This window comes from Trichoderma evansii (genome assembly GCF_050947405.1).
Source record: "Trichoderma evansii strain SZMC 28006 chromosome Unknown GGI43scaffold_9, whole genome shotgun sequence".
In the NCBI taxonomy this organism is placed as follows: Eukaryota; Fungi; Ascomycota; class Sordariomycetes; order Hypocreales; family Hypocreaceae; genus Trichoderma; species Trichoderma evansii.
The window spans coordinates 1,133,968-1,156,219 of NW_028145197.1; the positions used below are offsets into that span (position 1 = coordinate 1,133,968).

General features: G+C 48.6%; 4 protein-coding genes across 4 annotated transcripts; 1 reads left to right on the forward strand and 3 right to left on the reverse strand.

The window, feature by feature from the left end:
* Positions 1-1,531: 1,531 nt before the first annotated feature.
* Positions 1,532-7,351, forward strand: GGI43DRAFT_422812 (uncharacterized protein; the record flags this gene model as incomplete). The annotated part of the gene is made up of 4 exons (XM_083208155.1): positions 1,532-1,936; positions 2,388-4,716; positions 5,612-6,019; positions 6,522-7,351. 4 exons carry the CDS (start codon positions 1,532-1,534, stop codon positions 7,349-7,351), a joined length of 3,972 nt encoding a protein of 1,323 aa, XP_083061069.1.
* A 2,658-nt stretch (positions 7,352-10,009) lies between these two features.
* Positions 10,010-12,576, reverse strand: GGI43DRAFT_377021 (bZIP transcription factor). The gene is made up of 3 exons (XM_083202627.1): positions 12,043-12,576; positions 11,622-11,828; positions 10,010-11,553 (listed from the first exon to the last, which is right to left on the reverse strand). Exons 1-3 carry the CDS (start codon positions 12,347-12,349, stop codon positions 10,280-10,282), a joined length of 1,788 nt encoding a protein of 595 aa, XP_083061070.1. The 5' UTR covers positions 12,350-12,576; the 3' UTR covers positions 10,010-10,279.
* A 462-nt stretch (positions 12,577-13,038) lies between these two features.
* On the reverse strand, positions 13,039-17,954 carry GGI43DRAFT_404805 (uncharacterized protein). Its single transcript, XM_083205960.1, has 7 exons — positions 16,794-17,954; positions 15,704-16,571; positions 14,020-15,653; positions 13,869-13,963; positions 13,669-13,809; positions 13,267-13,617; positions 13,039-13,066 (listed from the first exon to the last, which is right to left on the reverse strand). Exons 1-6 carry the CDS (start codon positions 17,803-17,805, stop codon positions 13,531-13,533), a joined length of 3,837 nt encoding a protein of 1,278 aa, XP_083061071.1. The 5' UTR covers positions 17,806-17,954; the 3' UTR covers positions 13,039-13,066; positions 13,267-13,530.
* Positions 17,955-18,400: 446 nt separating this feature from the next.
* GGI43DRAFT_377179 (linker nucleoporin NIC96) lies at positions 18,401-22,206 on the reverse strand. Its single transcript, XM_083202629.1, has 2 exons — positions 18,935-22,206; positions 18,401-18,860 (listed from the first exon to the last, which is right to left on the reverse strand). The coding sequence occupies exons 1-2, from the start codon at positions 22,022-22,024 to the stop codon at positions 18,540-18,542; spliced, it is 3,411 nt and encodes a 1,136-aa protein (XP_083061072.1). The 5' UTR covers positions 22,025-22,206; the 3' UTR covers positions 18,401-18,539.
* Positions 22,207-22,252: the final 46 nt, after the last annotated feature.

Here is a 22,252-nt window from a genome sequence, read left to right on the forward strand (position 1 = left end):
ATCCAAGTACGTTCAAGTCTCTATTGGGTGAGTTTTACGTTGATCCAGTGATCCTTGAGGGATTGAAATCTGTTGACTTATACAATTGGGCACCTACAAAGTTACCGCGGCAGTATCTATGACACAGGCATCTTATACGTGTACATACGAGGCAGAGAAGAACCCAAATAGGCGTGTATGTAAACAGCAAACACAGCATCTGGAGCGTCCTACGGGAGCAGCAATAGCAGATTGCAGAGCTAGCACCATTGATGGCATTGATCAGTAAAGTAGAATACTTTTGCCAAGTACAAAGTACGGTAGCACACAAGGCCTAGTGTCTCGCCATTGAGCACTTATCGTCGTAGTCAGCGCCAAAGCATTTCCGAAAGGGTGCGCCGTCTCCGCCAGCTGGACTAGCAAGGAATCGATAGCTACGCTGGGGCTATTGAGGTCCGCTCCTGGGTGAATTTGGTGCTACTCTGTCGTGTTGTCGAGTGCGGTGAGGCCTTGATGGACACTGTAGCGGGCCACTCAGCCGCCACCGACATTTACAGTGCATGCTGGCGGGTCGTTCGTATGGACGGCTGCATGTCTGCATGTGCAAGTACTACTCCATCTCGTGTGCTAGCATGTGCAGTCGGTGGGAGAAAGAGATACATGCGAAATACAGTAGAGAGAGCTATACTAGTAAGGGGTCGGCTAGATTTCCAGCCAAGGTTTGATGCTGCTTGTTCCCTCGCTTGCTTGCTTTTGCCCAGTTAAGGTTTTCTTTTTCCTTATTTTCTTTTTTATCCCTCAATACCGGGACTAAATTTGCCAGGGAGAGAGGGAGAGCTAACGCCAAGCGATATACTGTGCAAAACAACATAGTATGAATGCAGGCAGCAGAAACGTCTATTACGGGAATTGGGACTCATGCTCGTGGAAAAGGGACGGCGACAGGGGCAGTCTGCACGCTAAACTGGTACGTACCGCGCCGAGCCCCCAAGTGGCCCTACAGTGCGCGCCTGCTATCACCCGCACCGTCGCCGGCTGCGTGCGTTGTAACTCCAGGGTACCGCTTTCGCCCTAGCACGGGCCCATGCTGGCGTGCCCCAGTCTTCGCCGTGCCTGGGTCCCGTCAAAAACAAAAAACTGTGGGCTCGCATAGCGCCTGCACCGACAGAGTCTCGTTCGTCCCTGGGAAAGTCACAAAGCTGCCATTGAAATAGAAGCTCTCGCCCCGGGTCTGCATAGCTTTCTCTTTCCCTTTCTTCTTCACCCACGAATACGTTGAGTTAAAGCGTTCCCCAGGACCTCTCTTCGTGCGGTGTTACAAGCCACTTTTTCTCCCTTCCATCCTCCATCCTCCATCCTCCTTACTACTTTTACTATTTCCCCTAATAATAATAATACAATCCTCTCAGTCGTCACCTACAGAAGAATTGAAGGATCCCCGCGTCATTTCTTCCTATAATCCCTCGCCAAACTCTTTCCTTCAGCACTTTGCATTATAATCACCAGAGTCAGAATTCGCATCAGAGCGCCTCTATCGTTTTAATACTTGGCCATGGCGGAGGACAAGGCCGTCGGCGCGCCCGCGCTCGACATGAATATAGAATCGGGCAACTTTGACGAGAAGCGTGCTCAGCCACCCACCGAGGCAGTCCCTCCCAAGAAGGATGCCTCCGGCGAAGAGGAGGATGAAGACGAGGACATTGACGCCTTGATCGAGGATCTCGAATCCGAGGATGGCCATGCCTTCGAAGAAGAAGAAGAAGAGACCAGTCCTAGCACTGGTGCGCGTGTCGTCCCCGAGGACATGCTTCAAACCGATAGCCGACTTGGTCTGACCGAGGCTGAGGTTATCGCCCGCCGTCGCAAGTACGGTCTTAACCAAATGAAAGAAGAGAAGGAGAACTTGCTGCTAAAGTTCCTTGGCTTCTTCGTTGGTCCCATTCAGTTCGTCATGGAGGTGAGTTTTTCTCTATTTGTCTAGTTCTTTGCGATCTATTGGCTGCTTTCTCCACTGAGATGATTTATCTCGCCATCCTTCTCACCAACACTGCCACACTCTCTTCCGACGTATCAAACCGTGTTCCCCCGACACGGCCTACCCTTCCCTCCAATGCCTTGTTTTTCGCTCTTCCGCGCTTGGCTTTGAGCTTAGATTGCTGGCTCCACACGAGCTCTGTTCGGCTTTTGCGCTCATTGGCCCAATTGGCCTGGTCGACCTGATTTAAGCCCGTTTCCCTTTGCTCCAAATATTATGAATGTGGGGGGGCAAGAATGTCGATCCACTCAATAAGATGTCACCCGCTCCACTCTTTTCCCTGCCGCCCGTCGATCGCCGATAGGCAAAATCGCACCTTAAAAACGTCGTTTACGAATACGTGTATCCATGTGCTGACTATTACCAATTACAGGCTGCCGCTGTTCTGGCTGCCGGTCTCCAGGACTGGGTCGATTTCGGTGTCATTTGCGCTCTGCTCCTGCTCAACGCCTGTGTTGGTTTCATTCAGGAATTCCAGGCTGGTTCCATTGTCGAAGAACTCAAGAAGACTCTCGCTCTCAAGGCTGTCGTTCTCCGTGACGGTACCCTGAAGGAGATTGAGGCCCCCGAAGTTGTCCCTGGTGATATCCTGCAGGTTGAGGAGGGTACGATCATCCCCGCCGACGGTCGCATTGTCACTGAGGGCGCTTTCCTCCAGGTCGATCAGTCCGCCATTACTGGCGAGTCTCTCGCTGTCGACAAGCACAAGAACGACAACTGCTATGCTTCCTCTGCTGTCAAGCGTGGTGAGGCCTTTGTGGTCGTCACCGCCACTGGTGACAACACCTTTGTTGGTCGCGCCGCTGCTCTCGTTTCTCAGTCCGCTGGTGGAACTGGTCACTTCACTGAAGTTCTCAACGGCATTGGTACAGTTCTTCTGATCCTGGTTATCCTCACCCTGCTCGTCGTCTGGATTTCTTCATTCTACCGATCCAACGGCATTGTCGATATTCTGCGCTTCACCCTGGCTATTACTATTGTTGGTGTCCCCGTCGGTCTGCCCGCTGTCGTCACCACCACCATGGCTGTCGGTGCTGCCTACCTCGCCAAGAAGCAGGCCATTGTCCAGAAGCTTTCCGCTATCGAGTCCCTAGCTGGTGTCGAGATTCTCTGCTCTGACAAGACCGGTACTTTGACCAAGAACAAGCTCTCTCTCTCTGAGCCCTACACCGTCCAGGGTGTTGACCCCGATGATCTCATGCTCACTGCTTGCTTGGCTGCTTCCCGCAAGAAGAAGGGTATCGACGCCATTGACAAGGCTTTCCTCAAGTCCCTCAAGTACTACCCTCGTGCCAAGAGCGTTCTGTCCAAGTACAAGGTCATCGACTTCCACCCTTTCGACCCTGTCTCCAAGAAGGTTACCGCTGTTGTTGAGTCTCCCCAGGGCGAGCGCATCACCTGTGTCAAGGGTGCTCCTCTTTTCGTTCTCAAGACCGTCGAGGAGGACCACCCCATCCCCGAGGAGATTGACAAGGCTTACAAGAACTGTGTCGCTGAGTTTGCTACCCGTGGTTTCCGTTCTCTTGGTGTCGCCCGCAAGCGTGGTGAGGGTGCTTGGGAGATTCTTGGTATAATGCCTTGCTCTGACCCTCCTCGTCACGACACTGCCCGCACTATCAACGAAGCCAAGCAGCTCGGTCTGTCCATCAAGATGTTGACTGGTGATGCCGTCGGTATCGCTCGTGAGACTTCTCGTCAGCTCGGTCTCGGTACCAACGTCTACAACGCTGAGCGTCTTGGTCTCGGTGGCGGTGGTGACATGCCCGGTTCTGAGGTTTACGATTTCGTTGAGGCTGCCGATGGTTTCGCTGAAGTTTTCCCTCAGCACAAGTACGCTGTCGTCGAGATTCTCCAGCAGCGTGGCTACCTCGTTGCCATGACTGGTGACGGTGTCAACGATGCTCCCTCTCTGAAGAAGGCTGATACTGGTATTGCTGTCGAGGGTGCCTCTGATGCTGCCCGTTCTGCTGCCGATATTGTCTTCCTTGCCCCTGGTCTCGGTGCCATCATTGACGCTCTCAAGACCTCTCGTCAAATCTTCCACCGTATGTACGCCTACGTTGTCTACCGTATCGCTCTGTCTCTGCACATGGAGATCTTCCTGGGTCTCTGGATTGCCATCCTCAACCGATCTTTGAACATTGAGCTGGTCGTCTTCATTGCCATCTTTGCCGATATCGCTACCCTGGCCATTGCCTACGATAACGCCCCTTACTCCCAGACTCCCGTCAAGTGGAACCTTCCCAAACTCTGGGGTATGTCCGTCCTCCTCGGTGCCGTCCTTGCTGTCGGTACCTGGATTGCCCTTACCACCATGTACGCCGGTGGCCAGAACGGCGGTATCGTCCAGAACTTTGGTAACATTGACGAGGTCCTTTTCCTTGAGATCTCTCTCACTGAGAACTGGCTGATCTTCATCACCCGTGCCAACGGTCCTTTCTGGTCTTCCATCCCCTCATGGCAGCTCAGCGGTGCTATCCTGGTCGTCGACATCCTTGCTACTCTCTTCTGTATCTTTGGATGGTTCATTGGCGAGCAGACCAGCATTGTTGCCGTTGTGCGTGTCTGGATTTTCTCTTTCGGTATCTTCTCCATCATGGGTGGTCTCTACTACTTCCTCCAGGGAAGCGCAGGCTTCGACAACCTCATGCATGGCAAGTCCCCTAAGACAAACCAGAAGCAGCGATCTTTGGAAGATTTTGGTAAGTTAATATCCATCTACTCTTTACTGCGTGTAACACGATTGCTAACTCTACATTTTTTACAGTTGTTTCTCTGCAGCGTGTCTCTACCCAGCACGAAAAGTCTCAGTAAATACACTCTATTACATACCCGCAGGCCTGTTGCCTTGCATGTTTCCGTTTTTAAATGTTTTAAATGTACTGTATGAGTCGTATCTAAAGATGGACTCGTCTGAAGTGGGATGGGGGCAAACTTCATACCCTATGATGGTCTAATAGACAGCTAATGAAGACAAAGTAAAAGTAATGTCACCTTGATGTGCGCGATGAAATTGATGTAATGTGGACAAATGTTTTAATGTGAAAAGTTGATTTTAGCTTTTGCGAGTTGTGAAGTTTATGAATTAATACATGATAAACCGTATCTTAACGAATGCCTTGTGAAACGATGCTTAATACATCTCGAGTTCACATAGTAAGTTGTATTTGTATCTTGTCTTCATTCATTGAAAGATGGCCAGTAGAGTAGTATCACGTGATACAACCCACTTTTTCCGACTTTGGCAAGTTGCCTCATTCATACGCTAGGAAAAGAATTAGGAAGTCTTTTTGCAGCGTCAATGTCATTCCTTCTTCAAAAGATTGGCGAGAATTTCCATTTGCATCCTCAAAATCTGATTGCATAAAGACAAATGGTGACTGCTGTGCTCGCCGTTTCAAAGCTTGAAGAGCCTTTATTCCCGATTCGTAAAACTGTTCAACGCAGATACTGGACGAAGTCGTCTTTGAGACTATGAGTGCTAGCGCTCCTGTAGAGATACCAGGCTATTACTATGGTGAGCTGCCTGTTTAATTCACCTCTATAGTTTACTACTCTTTTCCCGAGCCTCTCAATGACTAACATGTGGGGATATAGATCCAGAGAAGAAGAAGTATTTCAAAATTGAAAAATCTCAGACTGCGCCCTCTTCCGCTCAGTGGTCTGCTGAATCCGTCAAGCGGCGCAAAGTTGAATCCCGAGTTGCCCAGGAAGCGTCTAATAGGGCGCAGCTGACCAAGAACCATATCAAGCGCAGTGTCTTACGAAATGACATTGTAAATTCGGGGTTATTTACCCGTGAGACAGGGCACCAGAGGAGCGCTGAGTACGGAAGGGGGCGAGTTGAAGATGGAGACGTTGCGGCGGCAATGTGGGCTCGAGAGCTGACAGACAAGGGCCAAACTGCGTTTGCGCCGAGCATGACTTGGAATACGTATCCGCATATGCCGTGCTTCTATGTTAGTGGAAAGGACTGCGGTACTGAGTCGGCTGTAGCATATGCCAGTGAGTTTCCTTGGCTTGCCCATTGATTGTGTTGGCTGTGAAAGCTAAACAGGTGAACCTTTTAGCTCTTGATGAGGAGATGCTGGTGGGAAAATACGTTGATACAGATAAACATGAGAAGTGAGTGTCTCTATTCTTTCCTGTTCTAACCTTTCTTGGTAGATATATGATGCTAATGCTAGACAACCATAGCCTGATAAATATACCAGCTGGTCAGAGGGATCCATCAAGGCTGCACCAAGAGATGATTCACTGCCCGCAGATGTCTTCCATCAAATACCACCAGCCATCTCACAAGCTTCTCCTCACCTCACGAGAACCCGGTCACGGCCTTGCTTTGATTGTTTTCTCTCCTCCTGTTGATACTGATCACAAGGGTGCACGCCACTGGCTTCTCGGTGGGAGTATGTCATGCCCCCCTTTCCCTCCCCCATACTATACGTTGCATGATCATATGATTCTCTCTATTCCTTGAAATATTAAACTGACGTTGCATAAACAGCTGACGGCTATCGTAAGCTTCTATTTCGACCATCCAGTAATCCCCATTGGTATGTGCATCAGAGCACGCCTGCGCCGGCATCATCCAATCTCCTCTGCGTTGTGGGCACAAGCAACGGCATCCTGCGCGTTCGTTCTGATGAAACGCTCGGATGGATCTCTACCAATGACGTTCCCCCTAGCATCGACTCGACGACAAAGGTCGATCATGGCCGAAGGAATAGGCCGGGTAAGCGGGCAAGGGCGCGGCATGGTCCCTGGCACCCCCAGGAGATTTTCTCTCAAGATTTTCAAATTGGTAATCACAACGTGCTGTTTGCCGGCGGCAGACAGCCTCAGCTCTGGATATCAGATCTCAGAACACCAGCAGCTGGATGGAGCCACGTTAAGCACGGCTCATCTATCGCTCATGTCCGCAGCATCAACCCGCACCAGGTTATAGTCGCAGGCCTGCAAAACCAAATGTCAGTCTATGACACGCGCTTCTTCCAATCTGACAAGACCAATCCTGTTGGCCGGACTATTTCATCCCCTTTACTCGATTTTCCTGACTATCGCAACGCAGCACACTACCACATCGGCTGGGATGTATCCACAGAGCTCAATCTTGTGGCTTCGGCACAAGACAACGGTACAGTCAAGCTTTTCTCCCTAACATCGGGCCGCATTCTGCGCGCCGGAAACGCCTTGGAGATCCTTCAGGCCGAGAACCCTGTAAAGGCGATGATGTTCCAGACCCTGGCCGGGGAGAAGATGCCGAGCTTGTATGTGGCCAAGGGGCCCCTTCTGAGGAAGTTTGGATGCGCGCCAATTGGCAACTCTGACGAATAATGGGTGGTTGATGACTTCTTTGCTTTTCTTTTCTTTTTTTCAGTTTCTTTTGGGGTGGATTGTTATACAGGATATATTTGTTTTGGGTGTTTTGGCGAATTGGTTGGTCATTGTTATGCACTATCAGACGTGGGTATAGAGTATTATTTGCTGGCTTTTAAGGACTAGCCATTTCCTTACAGGGCGTACCCAGGGCGTATCCAGGGCGTATGCGATTATTTACTGATTAAACGCCGAGCGGATGGAACTACTATCGGAAAAGATGTAACGTCATCTATTGAGAAGCCCTGTTTTGGATCGATAGGGTTAGCCTTACAATCATACGACAAGGGTCTTATAACATCGTCCCTTGACGACCGTCAATCTGGTCTGATACTAGGTATAAGAACCATTGCCAAACATGAAACGTTGCAGTACGCTGATGAAGACTTCCACAACTTTGTGTCTGTTGAACTGTGGCTCATGAAGTTTTCTCCAAGTTGCTGGCCCAGCAGCTATGCCAATCGTACTTTCAGCTTGAGCCCTTCCTTTGGTGAGATTGTTCTAGTTTTTAGCTTTACTTGCGGCAATCACGGCTATTTCGGCAATTTCGGTTTACCAAAGAAAAAGCGTACCTTTTTCCATCCTGTCATCTGTTGGACGGATCTATGTTGTGAGATTTCCCAATCCTTCAAGGCGAAGCTTTGATGCAGTAACTTTTAACTTTCAAGGGGCTGCTGGACACGCAGTCGCAGATTATTTCCAATAAAATTTCCCCCCATGTTTCTCTAATCGGCGACATTCTCCAAAATGTTTATGCATAATCGCCGACCTAGAAGAATAGTAACTTACTATATCGAGAGAGTGACATGTTTGTAGTCGGTGAGCAGAGTGAGACGAGCTGCAGCCTGGCGAGGCTTGGCGGGGAAATAGAGTACCGTATACTCTCGCAAAATTGGACTGTGGGTATTGATGGAAATCCTTCCACTATTTACTATAATCAGTCAAGTGGTTACCGAAGACAGCCACCCTGATACTTTATAAAGAAAGACCCACAGTCCAATTTTGCGAGAGTATACGGTATCTGCCCATGCTTATTTTTCCTTTTACGTTTCTTCATTATAACAACGATAGGTGCTAAATCCGGATCACGTTATCCGATATGGGTTCGGTATATGCTCAATGCAGCTCTACATACGTCAACCCCGTGAGAGTTGGGTTGCACCAAAGATTGAGGCTAACGGGATCGGGTATATGCCGTACATACATTTCGGGGGCGCCGTCCGTGGTGTGAGATATAGTGGCCACCACGCCGGAGAAATCAATTACAGCGTTCGAGACATATTAGAGCCTCTTTCTTAAGAAAACTGCAATGAATCATCATAATTCAAAGGAAATAGTACGTTATAATAGTTCACAAAAGGTAAAATAGTATTTATTCTAAACAACGTTTATAGTTATATAGCCTTTATAACCCTTGGGGGCTATTGCAGCTTATAAGACCTTTTTCCCGCGCTAGGGAGGCAACCTCTCTTCTGCCCCGGAACAATTATTTATAGTTTAAATAATGTCCGCTGCTCACACCCGCTGCCAAGCCACAGCTCCCTCCCTGCATGTAATGGCGGGCTAGGGAAGAAGAGGAAGCTTGCTGCCGTAATCCCTTTTTTTCATAATTAATATTCAGCATGAACACCAGCTTCCTCTTTGCTGCTAAAAGGAAAATTTATAATATATGACAAAGGGCGAAACTTGGCTATTTAATAACCTTATGACTTGCACAGCCCGCCCGCTCGTGGCCCCGTAACTTGGCACCTGTGCCAAGCTCTCTTGGCAGAAAATCCTCCCGTGGAGTAGATGACACTTTTAATTGGATGCCTTTCTTTGTGAACGCCTTTTGTTTCTTTAATGCGACAAACCAGAAACCAACACAATACAATACAGACAGACAGCAATGGGGGGTCGTCGCGGCAAAGAACTCTCACCGACCTTGCGGTCGCGAATCTGCGAGCTTTATAGCGTTGGCTATGGCTACAAGCGGATACACCAGATCCATCCAGAGATCCCGATATCGACAATCAGGTACACCGTGAAGAAGGAAGCCGATCGCAGCGACAACAAGAGCATATCGAGACCCGGCCAGCCGAAGAAGCTGTCCGAGGAGCAGCGCAAGCAGATTTACGAGACGGTCACGAAGGAGAATACAAACATTACAAATCGCGAGCTGCTGGCCTCGGTGGATAATGCCGTCAAGGTGCGGGCGTTGCAGTACTTTCTCAAGGAGATGCGAGTTCCTGTCAAGATAAACCAGTTTACCGATCGCATTGCCGAACGTATTATCTGATCTTCTTCCTTCTTCCTTTCTTCTTTTTTTGTTCTCTCCCTCTTTGCGACTGCTCTTTGCAATTGTCATTCGCCAGCATACACGGATTGGCTGAACCTTTAACCTACGATTTCCTTACGAATACGACACGGCTTGCTACTCTTTAGCCTTGGTCCTTTTTCTGGCCGGCGTTATACTTTCGCGGTCTTTTCTATCTTTTTTTTTTTTTTATCGTCGCATGCGCTGTTTTCGGCTGGATAAAGGCTTGCTACGATGATGTGGACTTGGTTACCGGATACATGGGATATGGGATATGGCTGCGAGGTCACAAAAACAAAAGATTCTACTGGGATGAATCAACGGAGTTGGAATCATTATTGTATGAGATTATGAGGCATTAATAAACAGTTACATTAAGTATGCTACAATGCATGTTGGTCGTGTATATATATATAGTATGAGTATGTATGATGCGTGGCGCAATAGTCATTCTCACAAGTGATCCACCCAAGTCTCTAACCCAAACTAGCCGGATGCGAAGCAAAAGATCCTCCAGGGTGGTTAAATATTATTCCACCCCCATCTCCCTCATTTTTCCTAGTATTCCTGACTGCCTTGGCCGGAAGGAATTATTTAGGGCCTTGCTGCTGATTCGTATCGTCCCAAAAGTTGCACGTATCGACCAGCATGGGGAACGCCTCAGCAAACGCCCTTCCCACCTTCCAATTATCCAAATTGCGCATATGGCTCTCAAACACGGGATTAATCATAAGCTCATCAGAATCTGGATTCCTCAGTAGAGTATGCGCATCTTCGTAAGGCCAAGAGATGGTAAAGGTGGATGTAAACGGAAGAAACCAATTGTCAAAGTAGAAAATCGTGGGGTTGTTGGCCAGAATTACCCTCTCTCTCATCTCTGGGTATGGCAGGTAGTCCATCCACGTCGGGTGTGCTATATCGAGTTGGCATGGCAGTGGGCGAATCCATTCCGGTAAGCGCTCATAATTTTCCTTTGTTGGTGATATCATCCACCGCATGTAAATGAACATGAGGTAAAGAATGGTTACTTTTTCCGGTAAGCCGGAGATTTCGGGAAATTTGGTTAGGATGTCCGTGAAGACCTTGGATACTGGGTGACTGTTTTGGCTATTTGCCGGGTTGAGCAGAGAAGAAACGGATGGATACTGGGGGCCGGTTACTTCGCTGGGCTCGTAGCCCTCAGCGGCGCGCTGCTGACGTTCGCTGCGAAAGTCAAGAAGCAGAGCGTCCAGTGGACAGGTGGGTTCGCAGTTGCGTAAAGGACGCGCATATAGAGGGATAGATTCCGTGATATTGGCAGATTGTGCGCCTGGATATGGAACTGATGGGATATTTGGCACGCTGCTATCAAGGCCTGGACCAGAGCTGGGCGCTGGCCGACTCGGAACAGATTTCGGTAGTATTCCAGAAGCTGGATCGGAACCAGGAGAGGGAATGGCCATAGACGGATCCCATGCAGACCGTGCATCATCCTGGCTCACTTGCGTCCAGTCATGCTTCATAGCCACGTGGTGGTACTCCCCAGTATCTTGTGCTCCATCACGGCCCCTTTTCAGCCTCGGAATGGCCTGGGTAGGGTCAAGCACGACGTTGAGATCAAATCGACCTGATCCAAAGTCCAAGCCGTGCCGAAGGGAGTGGCCTTGCTGCTCCAATAGAACTCGTGTGCCCTCGTCAGTAGGCCCGGCAAGGCCAACTCGACGAGATGGCGGCGATGAGCTGCTACCAGCACTTGACCAGGTCTGTTGAGCCGGCTGAGCGGCTCCTCCCGCTGGAGATGCGGGATGAAAAGGGACGGTACTCGTGACTGGCACGGCTGTAGGTGCTGCGGCGTATGGGACCGCAGATGGTACACCGGGAATACCTGACTTTGTTAGACTCATCGAAGAAATGCAAACACGCGTGTTGATAATGATAAAGGCCGGAGCTTACTTGTACCAACTATGGGCTGCAGCATGCTAATAATGGTGGCGAGCCGCCTCTTGATTTCGGCATTTTCGGCCTCTATCGCCTCCTTGGCACGCACTACAACTTGGAGATCCTGGTAAGGCTTCTGGTTTTCAAGCTCCTGGATGCGCTTCTCAAGCCGTTCAATCTGATTCTTAGTCCTTTCTCGAATAGCGCGTTGTGCTTCACGGTCTATATAATGAGAGAGAGATTATTGTTAGCAATTAGTGATACTAGAAGGTACAGAAATAGAAAGATGTAAGACACTGGCTGGTATAAGTACGAGTCATACGAGCAAATAGGTACATATAAACGTGCAGCAGTTCCAAAAGTGGTAATATCAAAAAGAAACATTCCGTAATAGGTAAAGGGGGGCGTAAATAGAAGAGACATAGCAAACACTTACCGTTTGCCCTTTTCTTAGCCAATTGTTCTGGCGTCAAGTTTGCAACACCTCTGCTTCCCGTGCCGGTTTTCCTCTTCTTGGCCACATTCTCTAGCTCGTCTGTTTCCGTCGTCTCCATGGGCTCCGAGGCACCAGAAGCCCCAGCCGTCGTTGTGCCATTGAGATTCACCGCTGATGCTGATGTTAGGGGTGATGCGGTGGCCGAAGACTCAGGCTTGATGGCTTCGATGGCGATGGGGCTGCCGCTATCAACTGAGCCTCCTGCTACGGGACTTGACTTGCCCCGTCTAGCGGATTCGATGTCCATAAAGAATAGATGGTAATACTATTTCGGTAACAGCTAACGATGAGCCAGCCAACCATGCTCCACGTCCAAAGGGCCGGAGCCTGTCCCGGTCCCAAGGACCCGGGCCTCAGGGGTCCGACGTACCGGTACCTGTACGCGGGTGTCGATATGCGTGTTAGTGGTGTATTGGTATCATGGGCGAGAGAAATGGTGCGTCGTAAGGTTGAGCGAGCCGATCACGATGCGCTGCTCGGCAGCCGAGCGAGTGAGATGCACCGAAAGATGCTCCACCCGTGTCTCCGAATCGAACTAATCGGTCTAGATGCTGCCTAGCCTCAGCTTCAGCTGCAGCGAGAGAGGCAAAAGTGGCAGGCACCCGTACTCTGTACTTGTGTCTCGTCCTCTGTGAATGGCAGGCCAGCAAGGGGCGTCGCAAAACACGGACGGGCTTTGCTGCATGGGGCTGGTTGGTGGAGATGGAGGTGCTTGGTCTCCTTGACATCCGGCTGGCCTATGAACAGGCGCTTGCTGAATCAGGTGGGCGGGTGCCCATAGCCATGTTGCGAGTCATAAAGGGCGCTAGCAGTTGGCTTTGGCGACGGCTGGCACGTGCCGCCAAACTACCTGGCACTAGTGGTCGCTGAAGGATTGAATCCTTCGCGATAGAGCGCTCGTATAGTTATAGCTGCGGGTTCTATCCGTGCCTACTGCAGCCATTTTACAGCCATTTTACAGCCATTTTACAGCCATTTTACAGCCACTCGATGCCACAAAGCTACGGGTTGAATTTAGGCAACCATTATTCGATTGTTTGTCTAGTGGCCCCTGCATAAATGCGCATTTTCTAACTATGCAAGAGTAGCGGGTGCTATTCACTACAACAAAGGTAGGAGATAATAAAAGGAAACTATACATGTAATTGTATGCATGATGTTCTGGAAGTAGATGAAGTAGATGAAGTAGATGAAGTAGATGAAGTAGATGAAGTAGATGAAGTAGATGAAGTAGATGAAGTAGATGAAGTAGATGAAGTTGATGCAAAGACTTTGTTCGATTTCTAAAGGCAACTGCAATTGTGTGCCTTTTTCTTACAAGACCAAATGGCCTTAGCCCGCGTGTAAAGGCTCATAGACAGTGCTGGTTGCATAAAACGTATGATCAAAGATAACCCACCCTTGAAAAGAGACACCTCTTTTTGAATGCTATATATGAAGAATCTCATTGTGATAAAACCATCCTCCATCAGCAGCGAAAAACTTCAGAGAGGGCATGTCAAGATAAATTGCAAGCTAGATGACATGTCAATAAAGGATCTGTCGGCAAGTATCTTTAATACTTACCTGTATCAGGTCTCCCCAAAGACCCTCTCCTTCAACTTCCTGCGCTAGTTTCGTGTGAGACTCCCGGATGGCTGCCTTGTCATATTTTGATGTGTGATATTTGCCCCACGCAATAGCCTTGTCGAGGGTCTTGGCCAACCTCTTAGAGCAGGTAAGCTTTTGCCTAACCAAGGGCATTTTCATTTGGGTCAAGTACATACACAAGGAATGAATAATGTGCTAGGCGATGTGCTATAGAAGGTTAGAAAATTTTGAAGGAAACCGGAGTCCTCAAATGCATCGTATAAATCGTGAGCTGATCATGGTAAGCCAGAATCACCTTGAAAACATCCATACAGAGCAATCACTCACTGATATCAATATGCACATTATCGAAGCCCCAAACTCTAATTAAGCTAGGCTTTCCATTGATTAATGAAACATGTGCTGGCAATCCTGGATCTAGATTTGTGCCTTGATTGTATAATTTCCCACCATTGCGCATTATTATGTTCGCTGTAGATATATTTCCCTCGCAAATGGCCCAGTAGAACGGTGTCTTACATTCTTCGTCCTCTTCATTGACGGCAATAATGTTAACTCTTAGCAGAGATTTTATGACAGCGTCATTGCCCCTCATGGCGGCTATCGTGAACGCCGTGGCACCTTCTGGATAGTAGCAATCACTGCATGCTGTGAACGCATATTTAGCGTGTATATCGGCTCCGCGTGCAAGGAGCATCTCGACCATCTCTACGTCTCCATTTGCAGCAGCTGATATTATTGGTGGTAGCCATTTATAAGGCCGAGATCTCTCAAAGCATCCCTCCACGCGATCCTTAACGTCTGCTCCATGTAATAATAACGAATTTGTCATGTCCGCGTTGCCGTTTTCTGCGCTGGCTAGTAATGCAGTCATTGTAGGGTGCTCATTCAGATACAACGCCTCTTTTTCTTTCTCGGGATTGACTCTGGCGTCATGAGTGTTATCCAGTAAGAGATCCACAGCTATCCTCATTTTGTTCTTGATCGCCAGATTTAGTGAGGACAAATAATTCCTTTTAAAATCATCAACAGCAACAACAGCCTCCTTTGAACCTCTTTTCAACAGTGCTTTTGATGTCCCTTCATGGTTGCCCATCAGTGCAAACCATAGAGCATTTTCTCCTGCGCTCGTCGTAGCATGTATATCATCACCATTGGTTAAGCAGATATCAATCATACTAGTCAGCCCAAAAAAAGCGACAAAGTGGAGCATAGTCATTGTGCCTATGTCTTTAATGCTGAAAGGGCTGATTAGAGCAGCCATGAATTTGTTCCGCAGAAATGCAGCAGTTATCTGGCGCATGCTATCGGGAACACTTATCTCGCTGAGGCCCTCGTTCCAATGGTAAGCCCAGTATTTTTTAGCATAACAACAAAATGGATATTTGACATGATGGCTTATGTGCTGAAAGATGAATGAATCTGGAATATCTCTAGATGAGAGATGTTTGATGCATACTCTAGCAATGGCTTGGTGTGCTTCATTCATAGCGTCTTTAGGAGTCTTTGGAGCTGGAAGAGGAGCTTCTAATGTTTCTGAATGTTCTAAACTCCATATGCAGGTCATATTTTGTTGTAAGTATTCGAGCGCTGTATGATGAAGCAATCGAATGATACCGCTTTCTTTCTCGACTATAACTAGCCCCATGCAAACTTCAACCATGACAATGGTACTTTCGAATTCTTCTTCACTGGGTAATAAGCCGCTATCGCTTTTGATCGCCAAAGCCTGACGCAGCTCCAAAGCTGTAAATTCTCTCGCAGCACAGGCGAGCCACTGGAGAGTACGTCTAGCCAGCTGCCGATTCTCACTTTGCTGGCAGCGAATTCGGCTAATGGTTTTCTCATATGCTTGTCGGTATGCGTGCGGCCCCCTGGGGAGGACTTCAAGCGTTCTTCTGATCTGGGCGGGCGTTGTCTTTGCCCGGAGCGAATCCATGTGGAATTTTGCAAGAAGAAAGCTGGAAATACTATAAGCTGAGTTTCTAAATAGTAGCATCGTTCAACTTACATTCCATCAATTGCGCTGCTTATTTTACTGACAATTTCTCTTTTGAGATGCCGCCTGAGCTTTTGGCTCAGCTCCACATTTTCATCACTCAGGACTTTGAACTCTGACAGGCGGCCTTTAATATAGTTTTCCACATCTTCAACAGCTGCAGAAATCTCAAGGAACAGTCCATTTTTAAACCGCTTTTCAATACTTTTGTTTGGCCGTGTGGTGGCAAAAAGTTTTGCTTCTGTGTCCTCTATGATTTTGAATATCTCCGCCAGGAAAGTATCGGCATTTTGGCATTCATCTAGTGCATCGATGACGATGAAAGTCTGTTTAGAATTGTCGTTTATGAGGTGCTTAAGAATTTTAGAAAATTCCGGAATATCTTTATCCGAACGCGAAGAAGCTGGTATGTCCCTGTATTTGCTTTGAAGGTCTTCGATAGCGGTGGATAGATAAGGCTCGTCTCTAACCAGCTGTTTGATAAGACTCGCGAGGATGTCGATAGTTTTCTGGCTTTCTTTCCTGATAAAATCAAAGTATATGAATGCTAAGATCACTTCTCTATAGCCAAATGCGTCATGACCGGGCTGCTGGTGTTGGAGATGCTCAATAACAGCAGATGTGAGAATTGTTTTCCCTGCTCCTGGATTGCCCTGACACAGCAGAGTTTTCTCATCCCCGTTTAGAAATTGTTGGAAATTTGGATTTTTAAAAATCCACTTGCCAGATTCTGGGCTTCTTTGACTCAGATGCTCGTGATGCTGCGCATCATAATTAATCGGCGTGAGCCATTCCATGATTTCGTTTCGAGCATGCCGCTCCTGATCCTGATGAATCTTTTTCACATTCTCGGATATTTCAACGATTTTACTGGCAATAACTAAGAATTCATTTGTTAATATCATTTCGTTAACCATACTAAATATCCTCTAGCTACCATCGCTGGTATTACCACCGTCATCATCATCACCACCACCGCTCCCTCCAGAGTCGCTGACTGACTCTTCATAGTGCGATTCCTCCTCTTCATTTTGCAAAGGTTGGATTTCCTCATGGGAATTTATACCAACAAAATAATTTTTGGAAGAATAGAGCTGCTTACGCTTGATCTTTTTCATCTTCTTCACCTCCTGCGCAGGAATTACCGAGAGAAGTTCCTTTGCAAAAGCAGCGGCCGTAGCTGCTGCATATCCTTGCCAGGTGTCGTTCTTATGAGAGTCTGCATAATCGCATATGCCTCGAATAACAAGACATGGGAAGGTATCCATCAATCCTGCTGCCTCCATCTCTACACACAGAACATTGCCACCGAGATCGTTGTTTAGCTTATCTCGGAGGATGGCGTCTTTGATAACCTTGTTTCCAGATGCAATGAGACCGTAATGAACCATTGTAGCGTCATCTCTTTGCTCTCGTTCAACACTTTTTGTGATATCACAGCAACTGCAACTTTCTTTATCTCGTCCTGGCTGCCCCTTTTCAACTGTACCTTGCTGATGCGCGTTATCTGATGCGAAGAGGATGTCCTTCAGCGAATCAGGTCGGGCGTATTTTAGTTTCAATCGTGGCCATTTTTTCATCATTTCATCAATAAGTTCCTCTATAATAGAGCCTTCCATTTCGTGTTGCGTCTCTAAACGTTGCAGTGCTGTTAACAAAGTACGTGGAGGGTTATTTAGCGACCCAATCCGCTCAAAGCTGCTACCTTCCTCTGCTTTGCCCATATCCCATTGAACTACGCCGGGGAATGAGCTTGTTGGCGTGCTGACGACAACATCTCCCAGCCGAATATCATGGTCATCACAGGGAATACCTCCCCCGACGCCAATCATCAATCCAAATTTAACTGATGGAAACGATTCGAGCATCTGAGTCGCTACAACCGCTGCGGACGTGGTTCCTTGCTTGCCTTTTGGTAAACAAGCTATGACTATGTTATGCTTTCCAATAGAACCAAGCGTATAATTGTTTTTATCCCGAGGTGGAGTGTTAAGCAAGTCATGTTTTGAATCCAACATGGCTGTGGCCGCCGTTAATTCTGTTGAGAGTGCGCATACCCATCCGATGGTGTAGTCATTGCGCGTGAACACGGGAGAAGTAAATACTTTATCCATCTCGTAACAAGCATATAAGTTGTTATTGGAATGATAAATACTTCCTACATATGATGTGGGAATGTGAAGTAGAGAAGAAAGCTGAATCGACGCTGGTGCAACTTATACTGGAATGAATTCAGTAGCTCGATTCTGCCTCGAAAAATAACGAGGCGAATCTCAGGCAGCCCAACTGCGGGGGAGTGGTGCGCGCCTTGTATATCCATTTCTCACCGAACTGGACTAAACGCAAATGGAAAATCAGGCTACGCAGTCGTTACCAAATTGAACGTCCCTTGCAGCAGTAGCATGCTTGAAGTACGGACGAGATGTTTTAAAAAAAGGGGAATTATCATCCAGCACCCCAGCCATAGCCAACATCACAAATTTTATAAATATCCTATTACTTCATCTACTTCATCTACTTCATCTAGAATCTCACAACTGCTTTCAAGTCATCAGTTCTGCACAGAAGTAAGAGACAAACGTAAATCTTTGTATACGAAGCAATTTCGAGCATTCAAAAGTAGTGACAATCCATATAACGTTAACTCAGAAGAGTCCATCTTGAATTACTATACGTAGCGTGAATAGATCCAGATTGTCTCCATTAATAATCTACCAAACCCCTTCATACATCCATCTCATGCCCACAGCTCACTGAGGCCTGCCTAATCATAAGTGTATCAACAAAGTCATCATCAGTCTCTCTCGTTTATGCTCTTTCTTCTTTCTCCCCTCAAAAACTCCCATATTTACTCCGCAGACGCCCTCGCCAGAGCCTCATGCAGATGTGGCGGGAACCTGTACCGAAGTTGACTCGTGTACGTCGTCAAATCCAAAATCATCTGCTTCAGCTGCTCCACCATCATCTTCCTGGTGCCTTCGTTGCCGCTGAACTGTCCATTGACCAGCTGCTCTCTCTGCCTGACACAGCTGATGATAGTCCACATAATCAGGTTAGGCACGTTAATAGAGACGGGCTGTGAGAGACTTGAGAATTTAGAAGCGTAGGCACGGATGGTGCTAGCGTCTCCACCTGCCTCGAGAGGGAGAATATCCAAGCCACGGATTTTCTGTGAAAAACAAACGTTAGCATTAATAAGTTCAAAAATAGAAATGTATATAATATCACAAATTGGAAACTTACATCAAGACATTGAGCCCACTGGCTAGCTTCCACCAAGCTCTTGATGCCACTCATCTCAAGCAGAACGCGGCAAGCAATCTTGTTCTGGTCCTGGATGTTGCGGTAGAACATTGCGTCACGCTCATACATGGTCATCATCGTCTTGGCCAGCTCGACAGGGTCATCGATGGCTGCCAAGCTAAGGCTACCGCCTTGCTCTGACTCCTGAGTGTTGCCACCCCTTGGCTTAACGGGCATCAAGCGCATTGGGTCTTCTCCAATTTCTAGAGAGATGGCCTCGCTAAGAGCACGGCTGACAATGGCCACAACTGCGTCATACTCGCCGGCAAGGTGATAGAGCAGAACAGAGTCAGTGATTCGGCCATTCTCATCAGCAAAGCTAGCGGCTTGCAGAGTGACGGTATTGACAAAGTCATCCTGGCCATCGAGACCAATCAATGGACCACGACCCTCAATAATGCCCAGAATGCGGCGGCCATCAGGTCGAATGTCTCCAATGAGCTTGCTGAATTCTCGAGTCTCCAGCACCAGTTCCCGTAATGCCTCGTGGCAAAGGCTGCTATGACGCTCTCCAGCTTCTCCACCCAGATCCGCGTTTAGGCAGATTAGTGTAAGATAGTCAACCGCGGAGACAGCATCGGCAGCTCGGAAATCTCGAGTGTAGTAGCCGATCATAGGGCCAAAGTTGATTTGCGGAAGACCCTTGATGCTGTGTGTGCGCAAGTCATTGGAGGCAGATATCGGGTCACTGGGGCGAAGCAGACCGTAAAACCCAAGAGCTAAACCAAAGTGAACTGCGTCGACGTAGGAAAATGGGTAAAGATAAGAAACAGCGTCCTCAAACATGCCGGATAAGATCTGCAGGTAGAAGAACATGCCACAGCTGCCGTTGTTATCGTCAGAGGCAGTCTTGGGGAAGTGCTTCTGGCCAATCTCCTTAATGCTATTCTGAAGATCTGCCAGTCCGTACGATTCTCCAGCCATCTCCAACGCCTTGTCGCCTTCTCTAGCGAGGTTGAACTGCAGCCAAATCCAGTCATTAATATCGGTGTTGAGGCCATCCAGGTTGCGGTTGTTTAGCTCAATACGGCCAATGACCTTGTAACAGGCCATACGGAAGGGATCGATTGTGTTCTCTGGGGCATTTCGGGATCGTTGAATGTATTCATTTGTACAGCGGTCGAGAAGTTTCCTGTTAGTGATTCTGCGATCTTCACTGGCAGCATAGTTGTTGAGGTATGTCGAAAATGTGCGATCGATTCCTCGGAAGTGGTTGCTGTTGTCGTTGACATACTTGGCAGCATCATTCACATGACCAGATCTGATCAGGTAGAAAACAATGGCCCAAACATACTCGCCATGGATTTGCTGAAGCTCGGTATTGTCCGGAACTAAGTCTTTCCTGGCAGATCGCAAGCGGATATATGCCTTAATCTTACTAGTGATATCAGGCAGACCACCTAGCTTGGCCTCGTGAGGATGCTTAGCAATAAGCGACTCTACCTCACGAAGGAACTGCTTCTCGAGGAAAGCGTTGGCACCGCTCAGGATGCGCTTCCTCATTTCAACTGAAAGCTGAGAATTGGGGTTTTCATCCAGATACATTTCGGCGAACTGGCGCTCCTTGGCAGTGTGACCGTTGAGCGACGTCTCGGCATCGGGATCTTCACCAACAATCTCAATCATGGCGCGGTATGCTTCCACAATGTGAGGTGCGTGGGGCTCGTGGGACTTTTGCTCAATCTCTGCCAGTTCAGCCAAGATGGGGTAAGGGCGGCCAACCAAACGTGAAGCATTAAGGTTGCGAACCTTTTCAGCCAGCTTCGACTGTCGTTCACGGAGGGCCTGGTCTTCATTTCTTGATTTGCTAACGCCATCTGTAGCCCGCTCGACGTCGGCAAAGTCAGATTGATGAGCCCCAATCCTTGATCGCGCTCCGATGACAGATCGTTGGAAAGTCGAGGTACCAAACGTGCTGCTACGAGCATCGCGTGGAGTGCTTCCTTGAGTCTTTCCACGTCGAGACTTTCCAAATCCACCTTGAGACTCGCGGCCAGCTGTTACAGAGGTCTCTCTAGGCTTGATGCCGAAGTGTTGGTAAATACGCTTCCGCTGCGCATCCCACTCCATAGCCACATTATCTTCCAGGAAGTTATCGAAGTCGCGTAATGACCGCTCCAAGCCATCTTGAATCATGCTGAGGGTCGTTTTCGTTTGCAGGTTTGACAAGTAGGTTTCGACGTCGACATCAGCCGGGGGATATCCGTGTGTTGGTCGTTCGGTTCGTGCGCCTTGAATATCGAGCAGACCGAGGTCTTTAGCCGCAGTGCTGGGATCCACGCCCGAGGCGGCGAGAAGGTAGTGAGCCTTTCCATCAGCTCTTTCGGTCTGTTTCGACTGCAGCTTTCTCAATCGATGGCGCAAGTCGCCCAAGCCCAGCTCCAGGCTAGGGAGATCTTCCATGTTAGAATTAACAACGCCAGCCTTTTGGGTCTTCGCAAACAGGCTGTCGAAGTAGGCTCCTGCGGGCTGCTGAGCTGCCGCGCTCGTCGTGTTGTTATTCTGGGTAGTTAGCGCCTGGCCACCCAAGAGACCGCCACCCAAAGACAACCCCGTGCTCTGCTGAGCCGGGGCAGTTGTTGTAGCCCCAAACAGAGAAGGCTTCGCGGCCGTAGTGCCACCACCTAGGCCGGTCAGTGTTGAGGCGCCGAACAGCGAAGGCTTTGGCTGCTGTGCGGCTGCATTCTGGGTATTTCCAAACAGACCGCCTCCGGTTGTAGTAGTCTGCTGATTCTGTGTCGTCGCCGGCTGTCCAAATAGGCCGCCCGTGGTGGCCTGTGGTGTAGCTGTCGTGGCTGCTCCGAACAGACCTCCGCCAGTCTGTGGTGTAGTTGTTGTTGCTGCTCCGAAGAGACCCCCGGGCTTCTGTTGCTGCTGTTGTTGCTGTCCGCCTCCGAAAAGCCCGCCGCCACCACCACCGCCAAACAATCCACCTCCTCCACCTGTCGTTGTGGTGTTGCTCTGTTGTTGTTGCTGCGCGGGCTGGCCGAACAGCGATGAGCCGGTCGTCTGGCCGCCGAAAAGAGACATCGTGACGGCCTGGCGAAGAAATATCAACCGGACAGTTAGTGGAAAAATAAAGTAGAAAACAAGAACCAGAGGGATTAGAAGGGATGGAAAAATGAGAGGCACCACGCGCGGGCAATGGAAAGGCAGAGGTGCTCTCGCGTTTGAAAAGATTCAAGGTGGGCAGACGCGCAGCTAGCTGCTAGCAGGTTTAGAATTTTGGCACCCGAATTGGCGAGGCTGAGAGACTGG

Excerpts from the sequence above, each read along its gene's own strand:
- GGI43DRAFT_377021 (XM_083202627.1), bottom strand. The coding sequence starts at position 12,349 with ATGGACATCGAATCCGCTAGACGGGGCAAGTCAAGTCCCGTAGCAGGA. Across the intron at positions 11,829-12,042 it reads GGCTAAGAAAAGGGCAAACG|ACCGTGAAGCACAACGCGCT; the intron begins GTAAGTGTTTGC and ends CTCATTATATAG. Across the intron at positions 11,554-11,621 it reads GCAGCCCATAGTTGGTACAA|GTATTCCCGGTGTACCATCT; the intron begins GTAAGCTCCGGC and ends TAACAAAGTCAG.
- GGI43DRAFT_404805 (XM_083205960.1), bottom strand. The coding sequence starts at position 17,805 with ATGGATAAAGTATTTACTTCTCCCGTGTTCACGCGCAATGACTACACC. Across the intron at positions 16,572-16,793 it reads GAAGATGAAAAAGATCAAGC|TTATTGCCAGTAAAATCGTT; the intron begins GTAAGCAGCTCT and ends ATGAATTCTTAG. Across the intron at positions 15,654-15,703 it reads AGCAGCGCAATTGATGGAAT|CTTTCTTCTTGCAAAATTCC; the intron begins GTAAGTTGAACG and ends TAGTATTTCCAG.
- GGI43DRAFT_377179 (XM_083202629.1), bottom strand. The coding sequence starts at position 22,024 with ATGTCTCTTTTCGGCGGCCAGACGACCGGCTCATCGCTGTTCGGCCAG. Across the intron at positions 18,861-18,934 it reads AGTGGGCTCAATGTCTTGAT|AAAATCCGTGGCTTGGATAT; the intron begins GTAAGTTTCCAA and ends TGTTTTTCACAG.